This window comes from Chenopodium album, chromosome 6, assembly GCF_948465745.1.
Source record: "Chenopodium album chromosome 6, dcCheAlbu1.1, whole genome shotgun sequence".
NCBI lineage: Eukaryota > Viridiplantae > Streptophyta > Magnoliopsida > Caryophyllales > Amaranthaceae > Chenopodium > Chenopodium album.
Window position 1 is genome coordinate 71,899,068 of NC_137839.1, and position 20,885 is coordinate 71,919,952.

Here is a 20,885-nt window from a genome sequence, read left to right on the forward strand (position 1 = left end):
TGGGTTGGGAATAGTTGGCAAGTTATTGAATATGAAAATATTCATACCCTTTGTTTCTTGTGTGGAAAAATTGGTCACTCAAAAGACAAATGTAATCTAAGACAAGAAAGTCAAGAAAGTTTGGCAAATGTTGACAAAGGTAAAGGTATTTTACCTAACCCTTTGAATCACTCAATAGAATTACCTTTAGTGGATTACCCTTCTTCTTCCACCTCCCTTAAATCAAGGGTCAATGTTCCCCTTTCTACCTCTGAATATGGCCCATGGACTATTGTCTCTAAGAAGAAAAAAAAAAAAAAAAAAAAACAAACTCACAAGTTAAATCTTAGCAAAAAAAACCAAGCACAAACTTCACTAATTTACCTGTTCAAAGGACCAAGTCTAGCCAACTTTCTATCCCTTCCAACAAGCCCATCTCTAAGCCCAATCCAGTGAAAAACACCATTGGTTCAAAAAAATCAGGAAATTTGGATTCCGGAAAAATATTGATGTTTCTTCAAATTCCTTTGCTTCTTTAGACCCCACTACTCCACTTTCCCCCAATTCTGAATTAATAAATAATTTAATCAATTCCAATGATGAGCTTTCTCTCGAAAATTACGATCAAAATCCACCAAATCAATCTTCTATTCCCCCACACGCTACTTCTTCTCCTTCCCTTCCCTCCAAAGATCTTTTCCACCATCTGGCATCGCCCCACTCGGCTTCAAAAATGGCGATCCATGCAAATTCTTCAAATTCCCCTACTATAAACTCAGTTGCTCAAGTGACTAGCTCACAAAGAAACCTAAACACAGAAAATTTAAACACTGAAACTCAATCCAATGGAAAAACACAAAGCAAAATTAACCCCAGTTCGACCGCCGCGGAGATCGGTGAGAGTCTCCCGGAGAGAATCTCTGTCACCACCGCAGTTTCAATCTGTGATTTCCCAACCTCTCTCTCTTACCAGGCTGCAGACGCTTCAGGGGGAGCCGATTACTCCGACGACTCCTCTATCGATGCCCTTCAACCCATTTTCAAACCCTCCTTCTCCATCGATTCCCTTTCCGTTCAATGTATCAATGACTCTGGCTCAAATCAAGGAGCTTGTCTCAACTCCTCCCCCAGTTCAGATTTCACCCCCTCCTCCTCCAGCGCCGTCACCCATGCAATGGTCACTGACCCCATCCACTCAACCCTTGAAACCACCGACACCTCTGCTATGGTCGTCGATGGATACCCCTCCAACTCCAGCCAAAATTCAGATGATGTACAATACCCTGCTTCAAATCACCTCTCTAATGTCGAACCAGCTCCAATCTCCACCAACTCCTCCACCCCCGCAACCTCCCTCTCAACCTCTCCGCCCTTGGTACCAACAACAATTGGCATGGCCGAATTACCCCCCTCACAACCTTGTACCTCCGCCAAACAACCCTCCAATTCTTACTCTCTCTACGGGAAACAGCGAGCAAGACTTAGAAGATCCAGATGACCATATGAAAATCTTCTTGATTCGAAAAGGGGTGGTGGGTCTTCAATTAGACGTCAATTTCTAGGAGACGATCAACACGATAAGGGAGTTGAATTCAATGGTGATTCCCCTGAAAATGCACGATGTAGTGTCGATAGATCGTGCAGAGACATGGAAGGAATGGGATCAATTTGATCCTTTATTCTGCAATGGTAAACCCCCTCCTTCTTTCCCTGATCTTGATATGAAGATTGTGTTGTGGAATGTTCGAGGAGCCTCAAGGAACGAATTCATCCCTCATGCATGGGAGGTAATCTCTTCTCATAAACCTAGTATTTTCATCTTCTTGGAGACAAAAAGTGATGGTACTAGGGCTGATAGGGTCTCTAAGCTTCTGGGTTTTGACAAATTTGAATTCATTAAGCCTAATGGTCTTAGGGGAGGCATTTGGTTAATGTACAAAAATGACATTGAGCTAGTTGATTACATCGAAGGCCATACTAGGAATTACTTCCATGCCCTTTTTAAATTCACTCCTCAAGGCAAGGATGTATTACTCACGGCTGTGCATGCTCCTTCTTCTCCAACGGAGAGGCATAAGCTGTGGAATGATCTTAAATCCTCTCTCCCTCCAGATGACTCTCCGTGGCTTTTCTTGGGTGACCTTAATGAGGTCAGGAGTCCAGCTGAGAAATCAGGGGGTCGCAAATTCAGAGCCTCTGAATGCTCTGATCTTAACAAGCTTACTGATGCAGCTTGTCTGGTTGATTTGGGTTTTTCTGGCAATCCATTCACATGGTATGATGCCAGAGAGGCTCTCAGTATCATTCAGGAACGTTTGGACAAGGCAATGAGGAACCCATCATGGCTGAACACCTACCCAAACACTCAGGTATCTCATCTTGCTAGAACCTATTCAGATCATTGTCCCATTCTTATTAATGTTTTTGATAATGATAATCTTATTGGAGGCCCTTACCCTTTTAGATGTAAAGCTGCATGGTTAGAGCACTCTAATTTTAAAGATTTTTTTGTGCATAACGGGAATATCCATGACTTTGATTTTTTAAAAGGAAGAGATGAGTTTTTACTTAATATTAAAAATTGGAATCACAATATTTTTGGCAACTTAACTAATCAGAAAAAACGTTTGGTTGCTAGAATTGATGGTATACAAATATCTCTGTCGAAAAGATATTCTCCTTTTTTGGTAAAGTAGAAAAAGATTTGTTGTTTGAGTTTAATCACATCTATAAAATGGAAAGAATTATCTATGCTCAAAAAGCTGGTTTGGATTGGAGAAAGAATGCTGACTGTAATACCAAGTTCTTCCACCTAATGGCTAATATTAAAAGAACTAGGGGAAAAGTTTTAACTTTACAAAATGATGATGGCCTTTGGATCACTGATAATTCTACTCTAAAATTAATGGCTAGGGATTACTATTTTAATGTTTTTAAAAGCAGCCCCATTGACTCTAATCTTTTAGGATGTTTTCATTTTCCCAAACACTTACAAATCTGTTGTAGTCCTAGTTTTGCTGCTCCCCCTTCTTTTGAGGAAATAAAGAATCTCCTTTTTCAAATGGATCCTATAAAATCTCCTGGACCTGATGGAATTCAGCCAATTTTCCTTCAAAAGAATTGGAATTCTATTGGTTTTTCCATCACCAACTTCATAGCTGACTGTTTTTTAAATGGTGCTATTCCTTCTTCTATTAATAATTCTTACACCTCTCTTATTCCTAAATGTGATAGCCCCATTACTATGAAAGATTTTAGACCTATTGGTTTATGCAATTCTATTTATAAACTAATTACTAAATGCATCTCTAATAGACTTAAACCCTTGATGAATGATCTTATAAGCCCATTCAGATCTAGATTTATCCCTACTAGATTTATAGAAGAAAATGTTATAATAATTAAAGAGGTAGCTCACCATTTTAATAAGGCTTCTAAGAATGCTAATCTTATGGCTTTAAAAATTGATCTTACTAAAGCTTTTGATAGCCTTGAATGGGATTTTATTAAGGATACCCTTCTTAGTATTAATTTTCCTAGTAATCTAGTCAATCTTATTCTCAGTTGTATTTGCACTCCAAGGATCTCTCTCCTTTGGAATGGAGAAATAATTGAATCTTTTTCTCCTCTAGGGGAATTCGACAAGGTGATCCTTTGTCCCCTAACATTTTTGTTCTTTGTTTGGATCGGTTATCTTTCATGATTCAAGAAAAGGTTAATAAAGGGGATTGGAAGCCTATGAAAATTGCTAAGAATATTAATATATATATCCCATTTATTTTATGCTGACAATGTTTTCCTTTTTGGAAAGGCTTCCTCTAGTAATATAAAAGTCATGATGGATGTCCTTGATCAATTTAAAAGCATTTCAGGTCTTTCTATCAATGTTCTAAAGTCTTCTGCTATTTTTCCTAGGAAAATGAATTAAATGTTAGGAATTCCATTTGTGAAATTTGTAATATTACTGATACTACTAATTTTGGTAAATATTTAGGTATTATTATTTCTCATAAACGTTTAAGTCACTTAGACTACTTTCCCCTGTTAGACAAAACGTGTTCTAAAATTAAAGGTTGGCAAGCCAAAATTTTAAATATGGCCGGAAGATGTACTCTTATTAAATCTGTTCTAAATTCTTGTCCGGTTTATGCTATGCAAACTAATATTCTTCCAAAATCAGTTCTTTCGATCAACTTCAAAAAAATTGCAAACAATTCCTTTGGAATAGAGTTAATAGAACCCGTTTTATCCCTCGTACTAATTGGAAGGTTATTTGTGATCCCATGGCTAAGGGTGGTCTAGGTATTAGAGATTTGTGTAGATGAAATTTATCTTTCGTGGCCAAGTTAGGTTGGAAGATCCTTACCCAAGATCATAAGCTTTGGGTTAGAATTTTCAAAAGTAAATATCTAAAATACTCCAACTTCCTTGATTACTCTTCTAAACCTAATGATTCTATAATTTGGAAAGATATTCTTGCAGGAAGACCCATTCTTAAAAAAGGAATAAGGATTAACATTGGGAATGGAGAGGACACATCTCTTTTGTTCTATCATTGGATAGGTGATTGTCCTTTCTATCTTATCCCTAATATTAAAATTCCCGAGTCTAAAAGTCATTGGCGTGTGTCTAATATTATTAAGAATAACTCTTGGTTTTTAAATAATATAACCCATATTATTCCTTCCTCTTTAGTTTCTATAATCCTAGCTTATCCTCTCCCTTCTCTTGTTCATGTCCAAGATAGACTAATGTGGACTTTGGACAAGACTGGATCCTTCACCATTAAATCTGCTTATAACTCTACTCTTCCTCCTAACAACCTTAACTCTACTTTTCTTTCTTCCTTTTCTTGGAAAAATCTTTGGAAGATCAAAGTCCCTTATAAATATAAAATGTTACTTTGGAATATTGTTAGAGATATTTTACCTGTAGGGGCTTCTTTACAAAAGAAATTCCTTTTTTCAATCCTATGTGTATGAGATGTGAGCATCCCTTTGAAGACTCTATTCATATCTTTAGGGATTGCCCAAACTCTTGTGCCTTTTGGTCTCTTATTTTCAAAAAAAAAATCATATTTAAATATTGATTTACAAAGGTTCTATAATACTAATCTCACTGATTGGTTAGGATTTAATTTTGCTAAATGTACTAGCTGGAAAACTATTTTCTCTATAGCCATCTGGCATATTTGGATCAATAGAAACATGGCTGTTTTTGACAAGAAAATGCTCTTCATTGATTCTGTTTTTAACAAATTCCTTGTGGATTATCATTCTTGTATGATTTAATTCAGGGAAGCTTCGATAGGCCTAGTTCTTCAATCTCCCAGTCTTCAAGAATGTGGGCTCCTCCTCAAAAAGGATACCACAAGTTAAACACTGATGATTCTTGGATAGGTATTGATAATGCTGGAGGAGGAGGGGTTATTAGATGTGATAAAGGAATTTGGGTTCAAGGTTTTGCAATGAAATTCAATGCTCTGTCTGCTGCTTCAGCAGAGCTTCGTGCAATTAGAGAAGGTTTACTAAGAGCTTGGAACAAGGACATTAAGTTCCTTGAACTTGAAACAGATGTAGAGGCTCTCACCAAAATGCTTAAGAATCCCAACACCTATGAGGATGGGGATTTAGGCAACTTGGTTAGGGATGTTGCTTCTCTTTTAGAGAGGAACTGGACTGTGCAAGTTTTTCATGTTAGCAGAACTGTCAACTTGGTAGCTGATGGTTTGGCAGTAATGGGCATGACTAAATTCAAGCAGGGTGAAAGTGTTCCCTTCACTTACCCTCCCCATGAGGTTTTTGATAGCTACGCAACAGATATCCCAGACACTGCCAACTAGTTTTCTCGTGTTTTCTGTGGTTTCAGCAACCTTTGCAATTCTCAATATATTTTGGCTCTCGGATGATGAAGAATTCAGTGTTCACTTCCACCTGCTTTTGTCTTCTTCTGCTAAGGAAGATGTTTATATATGTACAGCTACAAGCATTTCAACCGTGGCTGTATTCAGGATTATGATCATCATCGGGCTTATCTTCTTGTTGCTGCCACCTTATTGTAATATTTTCAGTATTTGTTGCCTCTTTTTATTATCTAATTGTAAGCTCAACTCTATCCATTTTAAGGACTTTTATAGCTCCTTGAAATGTTTATCCCATGCTCTGATGGTTTCCATCAGTAGCATTATCTTCTAATATATATTTACTCCCCTTTTGTGTTAAAAAGAATATACGAGTAACAAATATATGACGAGCCTAATACAGATATTAAAGAACGATTTAAAAACTGTTTTTGAAAACTAAGGTAAAAGAACGATTGAAAATCTATCTTAGAAAACTAAGGCCCTATTCTGTAGAGCTGTTCTGGTTCTGTTTAACCCTGTTGAAATTTGCTCAGTTTCGCCCTGTTGATTGAAATATGTTCTAGTATGCTCTGAACATGCCCTACTTTGTTAAAATCTACTATGTTTAAAAGAATCGGGCCTAAGAGTACAAAACTTTCATCAACGAGGGTAGAAAATTGCACTCATTAAATCGAAATTCGATTTAATTCAAATCAAATTACTAATTTAAATCGGATTTTTTTTTAGAAATAAGGAGTGAATTAAATCGTATTTAGATTGGATTGGATTAAAGTGATTTTGAAAGGTTGCGCTTAGACACCCTCGAGGTTAACTTGTTATGTGTATTTGTGTGTAGACAATCCAATCAAACAAGACAAAATTATATTGACACCTTCTTCACAATTCAAGATCAAAATCAACTTACGGAGTAACAAGGATAGATTCAATTAAATTATATTTAGATTGGATTGGATTAAAGTGATTTTAATCAAGTTGGATCGCTCTCGATCTCCAGCCAACATGGCAACATCCCAAGGTATTGGACAAAATTGATGAATGATTAAGCAACAATCATTGCTTGTAATTTTGTGAATGTGACAAATAAAGTGAGGTCACCAAATAAGTCAATTGCTTCAAAATTAGGAAACTTGCTAGAGTAGCTAGTTATAGCTTATCAAACTCGTGTTATCAAAACTCAAAGGCAAAGCAATTCCATTTTAAGTCGTATATTCTTGCATTACATTACATTACATTAATTTGTATTCCAAAAAATAGAAAAGAATAATAATGGGTTTCCAAAAGGAATACCTTGATTTAGTTCTTGTACCCTTTGGGATTACATTCATGTTTGTTTATCATATCGCCTTACTCTATAGATACTTGAATCGTCCAGAAACTACTGTTGTGGGCTTTGAGAATCATAACAAGAGAGCTTGGGTTGAAAGAGTTATGGAGGTATGTAATTAAGTCTCTCCAAACTTCATTATTTTTATTTAATTGTATTACTTGTGTTGTGATATGGTGGTCCATAATTAGTTGTATATGGATATTGCATAACTAGTGTGACATTTAATTTTGCGTTAATTTATGTAGATGTCAACTAGTTTAGTTGGTTAAAGTATTGTAAATGAGATCTGATCTTAGATTTTGAAATCAAATTTTGTCTACATCATTTGTCTTTTGTGACTCTCTTTACACTAAAAAAATAGTATTTTATGTATTATTGTACTAAGATGGAGCAGAGTGCGTGGATGATCTATTAATTTCTAGTCTTTACAAGTTTTTAGTATGGTATAAATGTGAATTTGAACTCTCAATGTATAGCTCAAATTTAGGTTGAACCACAACTCGTTCTTGTTCGTTTGGTTAAATTAATAGTGAGTCCAATCCTTTGAACAAATCTTGTAAGTAAAATTGTTGGGTAAATGAGCATGAAAACTAACAATAATTAGCATGTATATCCTGTGCAGCTTGATGATTTGAGTAGCATGGAGCTACCCTTATCAGCATTATCCTCAAATACATCAGCAGCAACATATCTAGCCTCAATCTCCTTAGGCTTGAGCTCCTTGATTGGTGCATGGATTGCAAGCAACAACAAGGTTTTCGAAAGCGAAATTATATATGGTGATAGAACTCCAACAACCATGATGTTGAAGTACATAAGCCTTCTTATTTGTTTCTTCTTGGCCTTTTTTTGTTTTGTGCAAGCAACAAGATATTTCATCAATGCAACTTATCTCATAAGTATGCCAAATAGTAACACACCTATTTACTATGTTGAAGTTGCTATTATTAGGGGTGGTGAATTTTGGCAACTTGGACTTAGAGCTCTTTATTTTGCCCTCAATTTGTTGCTTTGGTTCTTTGGACCTATCCCTATGTTTGTTTCTTCGGTTTTTATGGTTGTACTCTTGCATTATCTTGACTTGAATTCGATCCCGTTGCATCAATTTCAAGCTTCGGAGAAACAAAGAGGTCAGAGATCAATTAATACTATGGTAGCTACAACCGTTGAACTTAATGTATAATACTGTGATAATTAAAATGATTAAGAAATTTAGTTTGCCATGGCTAATTGTGATGTTACTTCTTACTTCCGTGTTTTTTGTCAGGTTCCCAATGGTCTCCTACGGGTCCCTATTTCAAGATAGAACGTGAAGTTTAATTATGTCTTTGGAAGGGATACGAGAATCCACTCCCTTAAACGAGGTTTTGGAGATGCTCCTGCTACCACTTGATTCCCAACATTCCTTGATTACAACTCTGTATATATTAGTCGAAAAGTTTAATTGGGATGAGACATTGATATACAATGGTTGGATAAAGTTAATAACCAATTCAACAATTTAAATTTGTATCATATTTGTAATTTGATCATGCAATAAAGTGATTGGTTGGTACTAATTAAATATTGAAATGGAGGGAAGAATAGTATGGCCAATATTGTAAAAATCTAATTTCCTTCCTTTTGCTTCAAGCAACATATATAGTGTGTCTTGAATTATTTAATTATACTACTTCAGTTTATTTTTATTTTTTTACTTTCTCCAGTTTTATTTTACTTGACCTATTTTTTCTTTTACTTTATTTACAATCACTATTGACTATCTTTTGTGATTCATACACAAGAAAAACATAATAATAGTCATGTAGAATTTTGTTTGAATCTTTTCAATAAAATTTATTATAAAATCTATTTGTTACAGAGTAGGAATTAAAGATATTAGTAGTTCGAATACATTAGCCAACATGATAAATGAAGCGGGTTAAATAAAGAAAAGAACCAAGGAAGTTTATGAAACTGATGATTGGGATTGAATAGCTTAATTAAGGACATATGGTTTTCAGTCACCACATTTTACTGGGTTTTGTAGGCCCATTCACCTAATTAAGGCCCAAAGTGATAAGTTTAAATCTGGCCTGGGCTTAACATATGTTTATTGGGCCTTCCGGCCTGTAGCCTGTTTCTTTGTAGTTCTCTTAGTTGTAACTTGTACGTGACCAAATTAACTTGTTTTTATACTCAAAATATTTGAAATTGAAATGCACATAATTTACTCTAATCAACATTGACATAATATGAAATTGAATCGACTCAAATATTGATATGAATTACTTTTTATTTCTATCATTCCTTCCTAAAAATCTAAAATTAAACACAATCGTTTGATTTTGGTAATGTCTCCATACCTTCTACGCTAACTATACAACTTAATTAGCATCCTTACCAAACCATGAACCGAATTACAATAACCCAAAACTTAATGAACAACCTCATCGACTCATAAACAACGGTATATGCTACTCATTAAGTATAAAAAAAACAACAATTATTCCGATCCTATCAATAACTCCATATATGAATCGTCAATAACCTTCATATTAGACTATTAGCAACCTTATTTTTTGTACAGTCGATAACCCCTACCATAGCTTTATACGTGCACTGTCAATACTCACAATGTCATTGAATCGAATATATCAGAACCCGTACTAGTGTACAACTAATGATATAACACATCACATACAAATTGGTGAAAGATAAACACAACTACAACTACAACTACTATATGGGTCAAAAGATTAGAAAAAGATGAAATTCACAAATAGTAGTAAAACAGCATAATAATGGCCCACACAATGTAACATCAAAATGAAAGGGGATCCATCCTTTGCCTGTGACACCAGACCCATTTAGTAGTGTAGTGTTTGTGGGGCTTTGGTCTTTCTTGTTTCATTGTTACCCTCACAATTTTCTACTCTCTACCTTTTTTATATTTTTATTTTTTTCTAAATAATAATATCGCCAATTTTAATACTCTATTTGTCTCTTAATATAAAGACTCTTTTGATTTTTGTGCAGAAATTAAGAAAATTATAATTTTTTAAAAACTAGTGATTAAAAGTTTATATGTGCATGTGGGGTTAGAGAGAGAAAATGTTGGAAATTGATCTAAAAAAAATGACAACTTATAAAAAAGAGGATAATAATGTCAAAATATACAACTTTAAATACAAAAGGCATTGTATTTTAGGCTTTGTATTAGAGGGCGGAGAGATTACATAGCTGGCCACATGCTATGACCACTGACCGGCCTTAATGGGACTACTTCATTAGTGTTGTAGGAGTTACTTCGAGCTTGTTCTCATACGTTGAAGTTCAGTTCAGTTCAGTTCAGCTCCTAATTTCCTTCTCTTATAAAATATTCATTTCAGTTCAGTTCAGCTCCTAATTTCCTTCTCTTATAAAATATTCATTTCAGTTCAGTTCAGTTCATCTAAGCTCAGTTCAGTTTAGTTTAGTTCAGTTCAGTTCAGCCAATGGAACAGGCCCTTCGTTAGTATTATATGGATTGTTTATCAATATTACAGGGATTTCTTAGGGCCTGTTCTCATATGTTGAAATTCAGTTCAGTTCAGTTCAGCTCATTTCATTTCAGTTCAGTTTAGCTCCTAATTTCCTTCTCTTATAAAATATTCAGTTCTGTTCAGTTCTGTTGAGCTCAGTTCAGTTCAGTTCAGTCAATCAGAACATGCCCTTAGTCAGTGTTATAAGAGTTGTTTTGTTCTTTTACAAGCGGCTATATAATATTTCCGGTCGCACACAAAAAATAATAATTATAATAATATAATAATTCCGTCGTTTTTAAATACTTGCTACACTTTTCATTTTTCGTCGTTTTTAAATTCTTGTTTCATTTCCTTAGTTGGAAACTTTTATAAAATCTTTTAAATTCACTTCTCTCACCTATTCGACCCAACATAATTCATATTTTATTAATTTTAAATTCTCTCTCCTCCAATTCTATCTACTAGTATTACTTTTGTTTTTTCACAATTTTTTATTCTTCCACCTATTCTAATACCTTCATATTTTATTACTTTTTTCAATTTCTCCAAAAACTCCACCCATGAAAAAATAGAGTAAGTATTTAAAAACGGAGGGAGTAATAAATATTCCATATTAATAATGGTTAATTAGGAGAATCAAGAGCCGTTGGATTAAAAATGAAGGGTCACAAAATGAACGGTTGGATAGGTCTTTTTACTTTTGTTATTAATAGAACACATTGAGTAGCCGACAGGTTCTGCAAACCAGCATGACAACGATTGGTCTAGTTCTTTTTGGCAAGGGAAGGTCTTTGATGGTGAGCCTTTTTCTTTGTATTTTTGAGAGTATGGGGTCCAGCCTGTCCTCCATACATATCTTGCCACGTGTTCTTTTAACATGTTGGGGATAAGAGGTTTTTTCTTTTTTCTTAAATTTTGGGTGTGTGATTTAAAAGGGGACAATAGTTTTCAATGCTTGGGTTTTCATTCAATTAATTGACTATAGGAGGTGCAATTTGCCTCTCCCATCAATCTTTTTTGTCGATTTTTTCTCCGTTTTTAAAACATTGTCTCAATTAGTTTATGAATAGGTGAATTGGGGTCAATAGCAAATCGAGTTTATACATAATCACATACAATATTTCATATTATTAAGTTAATAATGTGGGTTACAGGTCGATATTGAATGGACCCACAATTTAAGAAAAATATTAGAGAGGGTCAAAATTAAGATCAATATTAGAGAAGAGGGTCAAATTTTGTATTGATATATAAATATTTTATAAGAGAAGGAAATTAGAAGCTGAACTGAACTAAACTGAATTGAACTTATTAGAGCTGAACTAAACTGAAAATAATCATATCAGAACAGGCCATGTGTTTACATAAAATCTTTCATACTTCATATTTGATAAGCCTAAGAAAATGAGGATATTTACGATTCAAAATAAATTTTGGAGACTAAAAGAAAATTAAGGGTTTGTTCTCATTCGCTGAACTCAGCTGTACTGAACTGAACTGAACCGAACTGAAATAAATATTTTATAAGAGAAGGAAATTATGAGCTGAACTGAACTGAAATGAAAATTTTATAAGAGAAGGAAATTAGGAGCTGAACTGAACTGAACTGAATTGAAATGAATATTTTATAAGAGAAGGAAATTAGGAGCTGAACTGAATTTCAACGTATAAGAACATGCCCTAAATAAGGTAATTTTAAGGGAAGAAGGGTAATAATAATCTAACCTCGATTTGATTCTAGTAGTGGGGAACTGGGGATCTCTTCACCCCCCCCCCCAAATTTACCGTTACCTAAATAATGCTAGCAAAACACCCAATTTTCAAATTACGGTCAATCTTTTATTAATTAATTCCCATTATACCGTCCACGTAAGCTAAAAGAAATAAACCGATTTTTTTTATCGGTCCAGCTATAAACCGGTACTTCAAGTAGCGGTTTATACTCAGAAAACCGCCACTTGAAGTAGCGGTTTTCAAAACTGGAAACCGCTACTTGAAGTAGCGGTTTATATCCAAACAAAGCATTGGTTTTTAACATGAACACCAGCCGCAAGCTTTAATTCTTGATGTTCCTATAAACTCACCACTATATATTTATATAAATCTCCAAAACCAATGCTTATTATTTGTCAAATTTATTATGTGAATTGAAAATAATTACAAAATTAACAAGTTAATTAGGTATATAAAAACAAAATTAGGATATAATATAAAATAACCCTTCATCTGACCCCTAATTTACAGCAGTACCAAGACAAGGTTGGGGGCGAAAACGACGATAGTAGGGTGGCAAGAAGCCAGCAGCAATAGGGCTGTGGAGGAGGAGCACAGAAAGGGTGGAGGTGTTCTTCGTAGTTGAGGAAAAAATCCTGAGGATGTTTATTAAACAATTCAAGAAACCACTACTTGAGGGTTCGTTTGGCATCGTTGTGGTTTTCTGTTTTTTAGTTTTTTATTTTTTAAAAGTATATGATATGTGTCATATAATGAATAAAAAATTATTAAAACTTAGTAAAATCATCGATCAAACACCCATGCTTGGGAAGTCTATCCTTTCTTTCTCTTACCTAGAAATGGAAAAAGACCATGATAATTTTGAAAACTGACAACAGAAAAGTGGAAACACCTTTTTCTTGTTTCCTGTTTTTGGTTTTTAGTTTTCAAAAAAAAGGAAACTGAAAACCAAAAATGATGTCAAACAAGCCTTGAGGTAGCGGTTTTGAGTAAGTATAAACCGCTACTTCAAGTAGCAGTTTTCCATTCAAGCCGTAAAACAATAAAATTCTCTTGAACCGGTGACATAGACGGTATAATGGGAATTAATAAAATATTGACTGTAATTTGGAAATTGGGTGTTTTGCTAGCATTATTTAGAGAAAGGGCTCAATTTATGTTAGGTTAGAGTCCTTATCTTTACCTCAAAAAATGAAGTTTAACTACATTGTTTTTTAGAAACAAAATTTCAATAGTGGGTAATAATGTCAGTTGTTTTCGTTGGAATTTCAACACTTTTGTCTTCTAGTAAAAATACTAGCAATTCTTAAAATAAAAAATAAATAAATAAATAAAAATACTAGCAACATGATCTCAAAATATATAATAATGACCAACAAATCTAATAATACAACACTAATTTGAACTTTTCTATAAAGTATCTTATCAAAACTTACATTAATTTCTATTTGATTTAGGGCCTATTCTAATTTACTGAAAATAATTGAATTGAACTGAACTAAACTAAATAGAGCTGAAATGGATTGTTTATGAGAGAAGGAAATTAAGAGTTGAACTGATTGGAGCTGAGCTGAAGTAAACTGGACTAAAATTAAGCTGAACTGAACAACCCCTTATAATGTCAATTTTTTTTATAACTTATATAATTATATAATTTAAATGTACTTATAGTTATAACGATATAGCTTAATTTTGTACACTTAATTATATAAATTATTTTGTTCAAACTTATCTGAACTTATTACTTCAATAAGTTAAAATAAGGTAGCAGTCAGGGCTTGTTCTTATTGACTTAACTGAACTGAACTTATTAGAGCTGAATTGAACTGAATATTTATGAGAGAAGAAAATAAAGAGCTGAACTGAGTTAATTAAAGCTGAAGTGAACTGAAAATTATCTGATGAGAACAAAGCCTAATATACTACTCCATAATATCTAGTGACTTAGGGAGCAAGTACAAAGTACACACTTATTGCAAGAATTGTCCTTCATTTTGGGATAAATTAATGACGATTATACTGTTAAAAAAAACACTAATAATCACTAATACTTATTTTCATATCCAGACACATTAAAAAGATCATGATGAAAAGCAATTTACCAAATAGAAACCAAATAAGAAAATCAAAGTTAAAAGCTCATTTTGTCTAGATATCCAAATCTCCTTTATGAAGTTGTACAAAAGAGTAATAAAGAAAAATGTATAAGTACCAATTGGTTGTTGGTGTAGTGGTGATTGGGACTACACTTGGTAGGGAGGACTCGTGTTCAATCCCCCGCAACAACAATCGGGAGGGGACTGGAACCTAACCACCCATAACTGATCCCCGAATCCGGATTAGCCCAAAGGGTGAATCGGGTGGAACACCAAAAAAAGAAAAATGTATAAGTAAAATATCCAAAGTGTAGAGGAATGGTACTTAAACGTACGCTGTCTCCATTATTGCACACAAAAAAGTAATCTACCACCTATCAATCTATCCATCATCTACATTTAATTCGAAATGGGGATTACTAATTTATTATATGCATTTATGTTGTTTGTAAAACTCCACTACTCATCACATATTTATTGTTTTCTATAAATATAGTTGGTTTGTAATTGTTTATGTATCTACTTGTATAAATTTGAAGATGCAATAATAATATGATTACATTTCTACCTACATTTTCATAAACTTAGTATAGAATGTCCTAATTTGTGTAAAAATGAATTGTTTGATTTAATTAATGGATTGACCTAGCTTTGAAGTTGTCATGGCTAGAGGAGTATGTATATGGGTTGGTGTCATAAAGTGTAGGCAATTTGTCATTTGAGGAAGATTATAAAAAATTATGATGAGGTCATTTAACTGGACTTGTACTTAATTATTCATTTCAGTAGTTAATATTAAACTTAAAATCAGATATTATGTAATCTAGTACTCTGCAGAATAATACTGTAATATAAACTACGTAATATATTTATTTTATTTTATTTTGGGTGCACAATTTTATTTATTTTTAAAACAATAAGATGATTGTGGCTCTTGTCCAAAAAAAAAAAAAAAAAAAAAAAAAAAAAAGAGTAAGAAGATGGGCTTTGACCAGACTTCAACCTTCACAAACTCATGAATTTTTTGGTCTAATATTTGTGGGTCAAATCCTTTGAAAGCGAGGGGAAGAGATGATCGAAGAGTATGGGATGCCACCTTCAACGTGTCCTAGTAGTGATTGAACCTCTAACCTCAATGTTGGAAGGTAATCTTACCCGCTAGATAAAATTTAGTTTTGTACACTTTGGAATCTATGGAGTAAATGTCTACGGAGTAGATGTGATTATATATTACTCGTTTCAATGTATGAGATGTGTAATCACTTTGCTCAAATGGGAAATTTAGTGCATTGCATTATTGGTAATGTAAATTGACAATAGATATTTACTCCATATAAATCACGAAATTAGGACTTTCATAAATAGGCTAAAAGTCTGTTCTCTTTAACTTAATTTCAATTCAATACAGTTCAGTTCCTAATTTTCTTCCGTTGTAAACAATTCAGTTTAGTTCAGTTTTCAATTTCCTTATGTTATAAACAATTTATTTCAATTCAGTTCAGCTCATTTCAATAAATGAGAACATTGACTGAATTCAGCTAAACTAAATTAAACTTATTAGAAATAAAATGAAATGAAATCGTATGAGAACAAGCCATAAGTATTTAGAAACATGATGAGGTATCTCAAAATGACAATTACTTGTAGTATTTGGTATACCATAAAGTATAAAATAAAAAAAATTAAAAATTAAAAAAAAAAAAAAAAAAAAAAAAACGAAAGTATCTACTAGCTAGTATGGGATACGACGTATAGGGTAATAACTTTTGTATAACAGTTATGTACTAGAGATTATACTGTGACAACTGTGTTAGGCTTAGATTGATTTGAAATATGATGCCGTTGGATAAAACATGTGTGTTTGACTTAAAGATCCTGAGCAATTTGTTCAGTTCAATAATACCCACAGAATTTGACAATCTCACTTGTTTTGACGTTTTCTTTTTTCAGTTTTACTAGGATAATGGCACTTCAATAGATCGACATGCCTAATTATAGTAATAATGGTAGTGTTACAAGATCTGTTGAGTATTTCAATGACATGTGTTTGTAGTAGAAATTTATTTAGACCTAATTAATGGCCAAATATCTATACTCGTAATGAATAACAAAGTCAAGTAAGGCCTTAGAGTAGTTTAAAGGTGATAAATGGGTCAAGTTTTGTTTTAATTGGTACAGTAATTTGTGTTGGGTCGCTTATCATATTGGATGAATGAATGAGTAAATTATGCAATGAGATAATTATTTTGATTGTGGGCCTGTTCTCATACGTTTAATTTCAGTTCAGTCAGTTCAATTCATTTCAGCTTCTAATTTCCTTCTCTTATAAAATATGTAGTACAATTCAGTTTAGTTCAGTTAATGAGAACATACCCTATGTGATAGATAATATTTTGAGTTTTCAAGGTTTAATTTTTCTTTTCTTGACAAGATTAATTTTCAAGCTAAGATAGGTCAAATGTTAGTTTGTAATTATTAATGTTCATATTAATGTTAGCCAAAAAGTTTATTGACAACAGGTCGGCATGATGTGATTCATCATGCTCAAAGATGAGTTGATCGTTCGTTAAGGATGAGATCCTCTTAGTTTCTTTCTTTTTCGAGACGATCTCTTAAATACAATTTCACATGTCGGTTGTTAACCAAGTGTGGGTTCGATGTGCTTTTAAATCCTCAACAAGTGGCCCGACATTCAATGCGGGGCAAAGTACATGTGTTGCCCGGGTTGTTAAATGCTAGATATTTGATATTTACACAAAAGATTCAGGTTATGAAATAGCTTAGCTAAATATAGCTAAGGAAATGAAAGTCTTTCTTAATTTTTACACATTTATAAAAAATCTACTCCTACTATTGTCTCATTCTATTTGTATTTGTTTTATACTCATGTTTAAATACTTAATAAAGGATTTTTTATTTTATTTTTTAAGTAAGAAGACCAGATGAAATCAAAGGGAGTAACCAAGTGAATAGTCAAACCTAAACATACGTGTTATTCCGTACTCGTAGTTGTTATGAACAAGAACGTTAAATTAAATGGTTATAATGTGTCAATTAAATATGAACGGAGATAAAATAATATTAGCGAATATAAAAAAGGTGAAGACGTGGACGGCTAAGAGAGGGTGAAAGATGAGAGAAGTGGCATAGAGGAGGAGGAAGTACAAATGGAGTGTTGTGAGACAAATGTAAATGTCTCACAACCATTAAAATAACATAAAAGTAAAAAAGAAGAGAGAGAAAGGAGTAGAGAGATAGGAAGAGTGAAAAAAGTGGTGTGGGCTCCACTAAAAATTTTCATAAATGATTTCACGTGCAAAAAGGATAAAAAAAAATTGGGACCACAACTACTGAGAATATATTTTGTACCACTGGGGGTTTTTATAAGTACCACTAAAACCGCATTGAGTATCACTGGGAGTGTATTTTGTACCACTGAGCTCTAATTGTATTATTTGACAGTCTAATTAGACATTTGAACCTTTTTTTAAATACCACTAAAATTATATTTTGTACCACTGAGAGTATATTTTGTACCATTGAATCTAAAAGGGCAAAATTTAAATCCTGCATAAAATGACCAATTTACCCCTGCGAGACACTTCTACATCTCTCTCAACCCTCCATTTATATAACCTCGTAGAGGAGCGTGTAAAGGGGAGATGAATGACATGACTAAAGTACGATGAAAGCCTGGAAGCTTACGCAGAAGAGAGTGCAGCATAGCAGAACGTACGTATTGGTAACAAAAACAGCATCCTCCCGCGTAAAAGTCGAGGGACTTCTCACTTCTCAAGCCACACCATTTTAAAGGTGTTTGTCCCCACCACTACACACCACCCTCACTCTCTTTTCTTCCTGCCTCCCTTGTCATTTCCTTCCTTTTTTTTTTGGCTTTTTTTCACTTCTTTCTTCCACCTTTTCTATATTTTTTTTTTTAAAAAAAACTACTATTTTAACATTGTTACGCTTTGGCAGACACATGGTTTTAGACAATTCAATTGACTTTGGTGGTAAATAAAATAAAGAGTAAGTGAGATAGTTGGAATATTTATAAACTTGTAAAAGAAATATAATGGGGGTATGAACTATGAAGTAATGAATGTGAAAAGAAAGAAATAGTAATAAATATTTGTAAAAAAAAAAAAGTAATAGTGGGTTTGAGTGGGGAGTGGAAGACTAGGGACTATGAAATAAGAAGGATATAACATTAAAATATACTCCTTCCATCTCATAATATAGTTGTTATTTGTGATTTTTTCACGGTGTTTAAGAAATAAGAGGGGAATGTGGATGAAGTACATTAATAAAAGTGAAAAATACAATAATAGACAAAAGTTAGAGAGAGAAAGTGGAAAAAAGTATAAGACATGTACAAAATTCAAGGATAATAAGGAAGTACAATGAATAAAGTTAAAAAAAAAATGAGGGTAAACGAGTAATGGTTTTTACAAACTATTCAAAATAGAAATAGGAACAACATTATGGATATTCAAGATAGGAAAACGGAAACTATATTATGGGACGGAAGGAGTAGCATTTTATCAGAAAAAGGAAAGTGTGAAACTTGATTAAATACGACTGCATTTGATAAGTGTGACACTTATTAAAACACCGAGGGGGTAAGTTCATTATATATACAAGGATAATTCTGTTGGAGATGTACATGATATGCAATCAATGATTATACTTGTATAAATACATACAAACATGATATTTTCAGAACTTGAACAAGGCCATATATTTGCTTAGTCTTTTTTTTATTATTTTTTTTTTAATCTAAATGAACAAAAGATTATTAAATGACCAAAATAATATAATTGGGATTAAAATTTTCACATATATCTACCACGAATTCCTCAATGACAATTGAAAAATCAAAGTGTTGCAGCTAAAAAAAGCAAAGTAAGGTTTATATGCATGAGTATGATGTAATAACTCTTAAATTATTTTTATTTTTGAAAGGAAAAGATACACAAGAAGTAATGACAAATTTCGCTTGAGTCGTCATTATATACCTTTTCAAAATGAATAAAAAAAGAGAATTTACCATCTAAGAAAGGATTAGGCCATGTTCTTTTGAGGTTCTGGCATAATAGAGCAGAGCAGAAGTTTGTAGAACTGAGTAGTGCAGAACAGATCATATTTCAGCAGAGCAGATCAGATTTCAGCAAAGTAAAGAAGAGCAGATTTCAGCAAAGCAGAGCAAATTAAGGCTTCCAACACACAGCAAAGCAGAGCAAAGGTGAATAGCTCAAAAGAAGAGGACCTTAATATATTGGTGTGCTTGCATGAATTGGCACAAGTAAGCAACATAATTAGTTGCTTATTTCTTTCATAAAAAAAATTAACTCACAAACTTAACGCACAAACACACAATCGATAACTCTAATTACCATTATGTAAATACTCCATAGTATTAAAAGGTGATATTATAAAATATAAAATGGCATGACGATTCTAATAAAATACCACATGATTATATTTAATTGCAACTATAAAACACAAAAGTTAGTGAAAATATAGTAAACATGTCAACTAAAAAAATAATGAATTAAACATTAGGCTCACACCCATACCATCTGGGAGACCCCTAAATTTGGGGGGGGGGGGGAGTGTGACTTTGATTGATACAATATAATTTTTAGAATTCTGACCACATAAAAAATATTGTTCATCATGAGTCCATGAAGTCATGAACCAAACACAAAGGGGTTGTTTGGCAATCAACGGTTTGACTTGTTTGACTAGCTGGAAATATTAACTGTATTGATTGACTTTTTAAATTAGGTCCTCTCCACTCTGCTCTGCTCTGCTATGTTGTGTCCTATTATGTTCCACTCTTCCGTGCAATGTGTTGGAAGCCTTACTCTGCTGAAACATGTTATTCTCTGCCTTTCTCTGTTATGCTCTGCTGAAATCTACTTTGTTAATCCTTGCTCTGCAAGAAGCTCAAAAGAACATGACCTTAGTTGTTTAACCCAGTTGTTTACAAAAGTGTTTTGTAAAATTATTTATGGTTGGTAGCTGTTTATTAGTGATAAAGTGGGCCAACAATGTAAGCCAAAACGCCAATAGAAAAAGATACTCTTATCAGCTTTTGGCGGAAAAACCAACTTAAAAGCCAACTACATATTTTTTTTGTTGTCTAACGCTTTGACCAAATTAAAAAGCCAAAAATTAGGCAAAAAGTCAATTGCCAAACACCCCAAAACCAGCTAGAAACCGTGTTGGACTTGCAACTGTTCTAATTGGCCTGAATTAATGTTTAATTAATTAATAGTATACTTGTAGTTTTAATGATGCATGTCCTTGTTCATATGTTAGCATCACAAAGAAGTTGTGTGCCATATGCCCATATAGGAGTCCATGGTAATATG

The 20,885-nt window shown here is 33.3% G+C and overlaps 2 protein-coding genes across 3 annotated transcripts; both read left to right on the forward strand.

Moving 5' to 3' along the window:
- The first annotated feature begins 1,574 nt into the window (after positions 1-1,574).
- On the forward strand, positions 1,575-2,675 carry LOC145637194 (uncharacterized). Its single transcript, XM_081688673.1, has one exon. It carries the CDS (start codon positions 1,575-1,577, stop codon positions 2,673-2,675), a length of 1,101 nt encoding a protein of 366 aa, XP_081544799.1.
- Positions 2,676-7,016: 4,341 nt separating this feature from the next.
- Positions 7,017-8,756, forward strand: LOC145635182 (uncharacterized). Of its 2 annotated transcripts, none has more exons than XM_081686468.1 (3): positions 7,017-7,276; positions 7,792-8,322; positions 8,437-8,756. In XM_081686468.1, the coding sequence occupies exons 1-3, from the start codon at positions 7,109-7,111 to the stop codon at positions 8,473-8,475; spliced, it is 738 nt and encodes a 245-aa protein (XP_081542594.1). In that variant the 5' UTR covers positions 7,017-7,108; the 3' UTR covers positions 8,476-8,756. The 2 variants fall into 2 exon arrangements, with proteins under 2 accessions (XP_081542594.1, XP_081542595.1); XM_081686469.1 differs by having other exon boundaries at positions 7,792-8,299.
- The last annotated feature ends 12,129 nt before the right edge of the window (positions 8,757-20,885 follow it).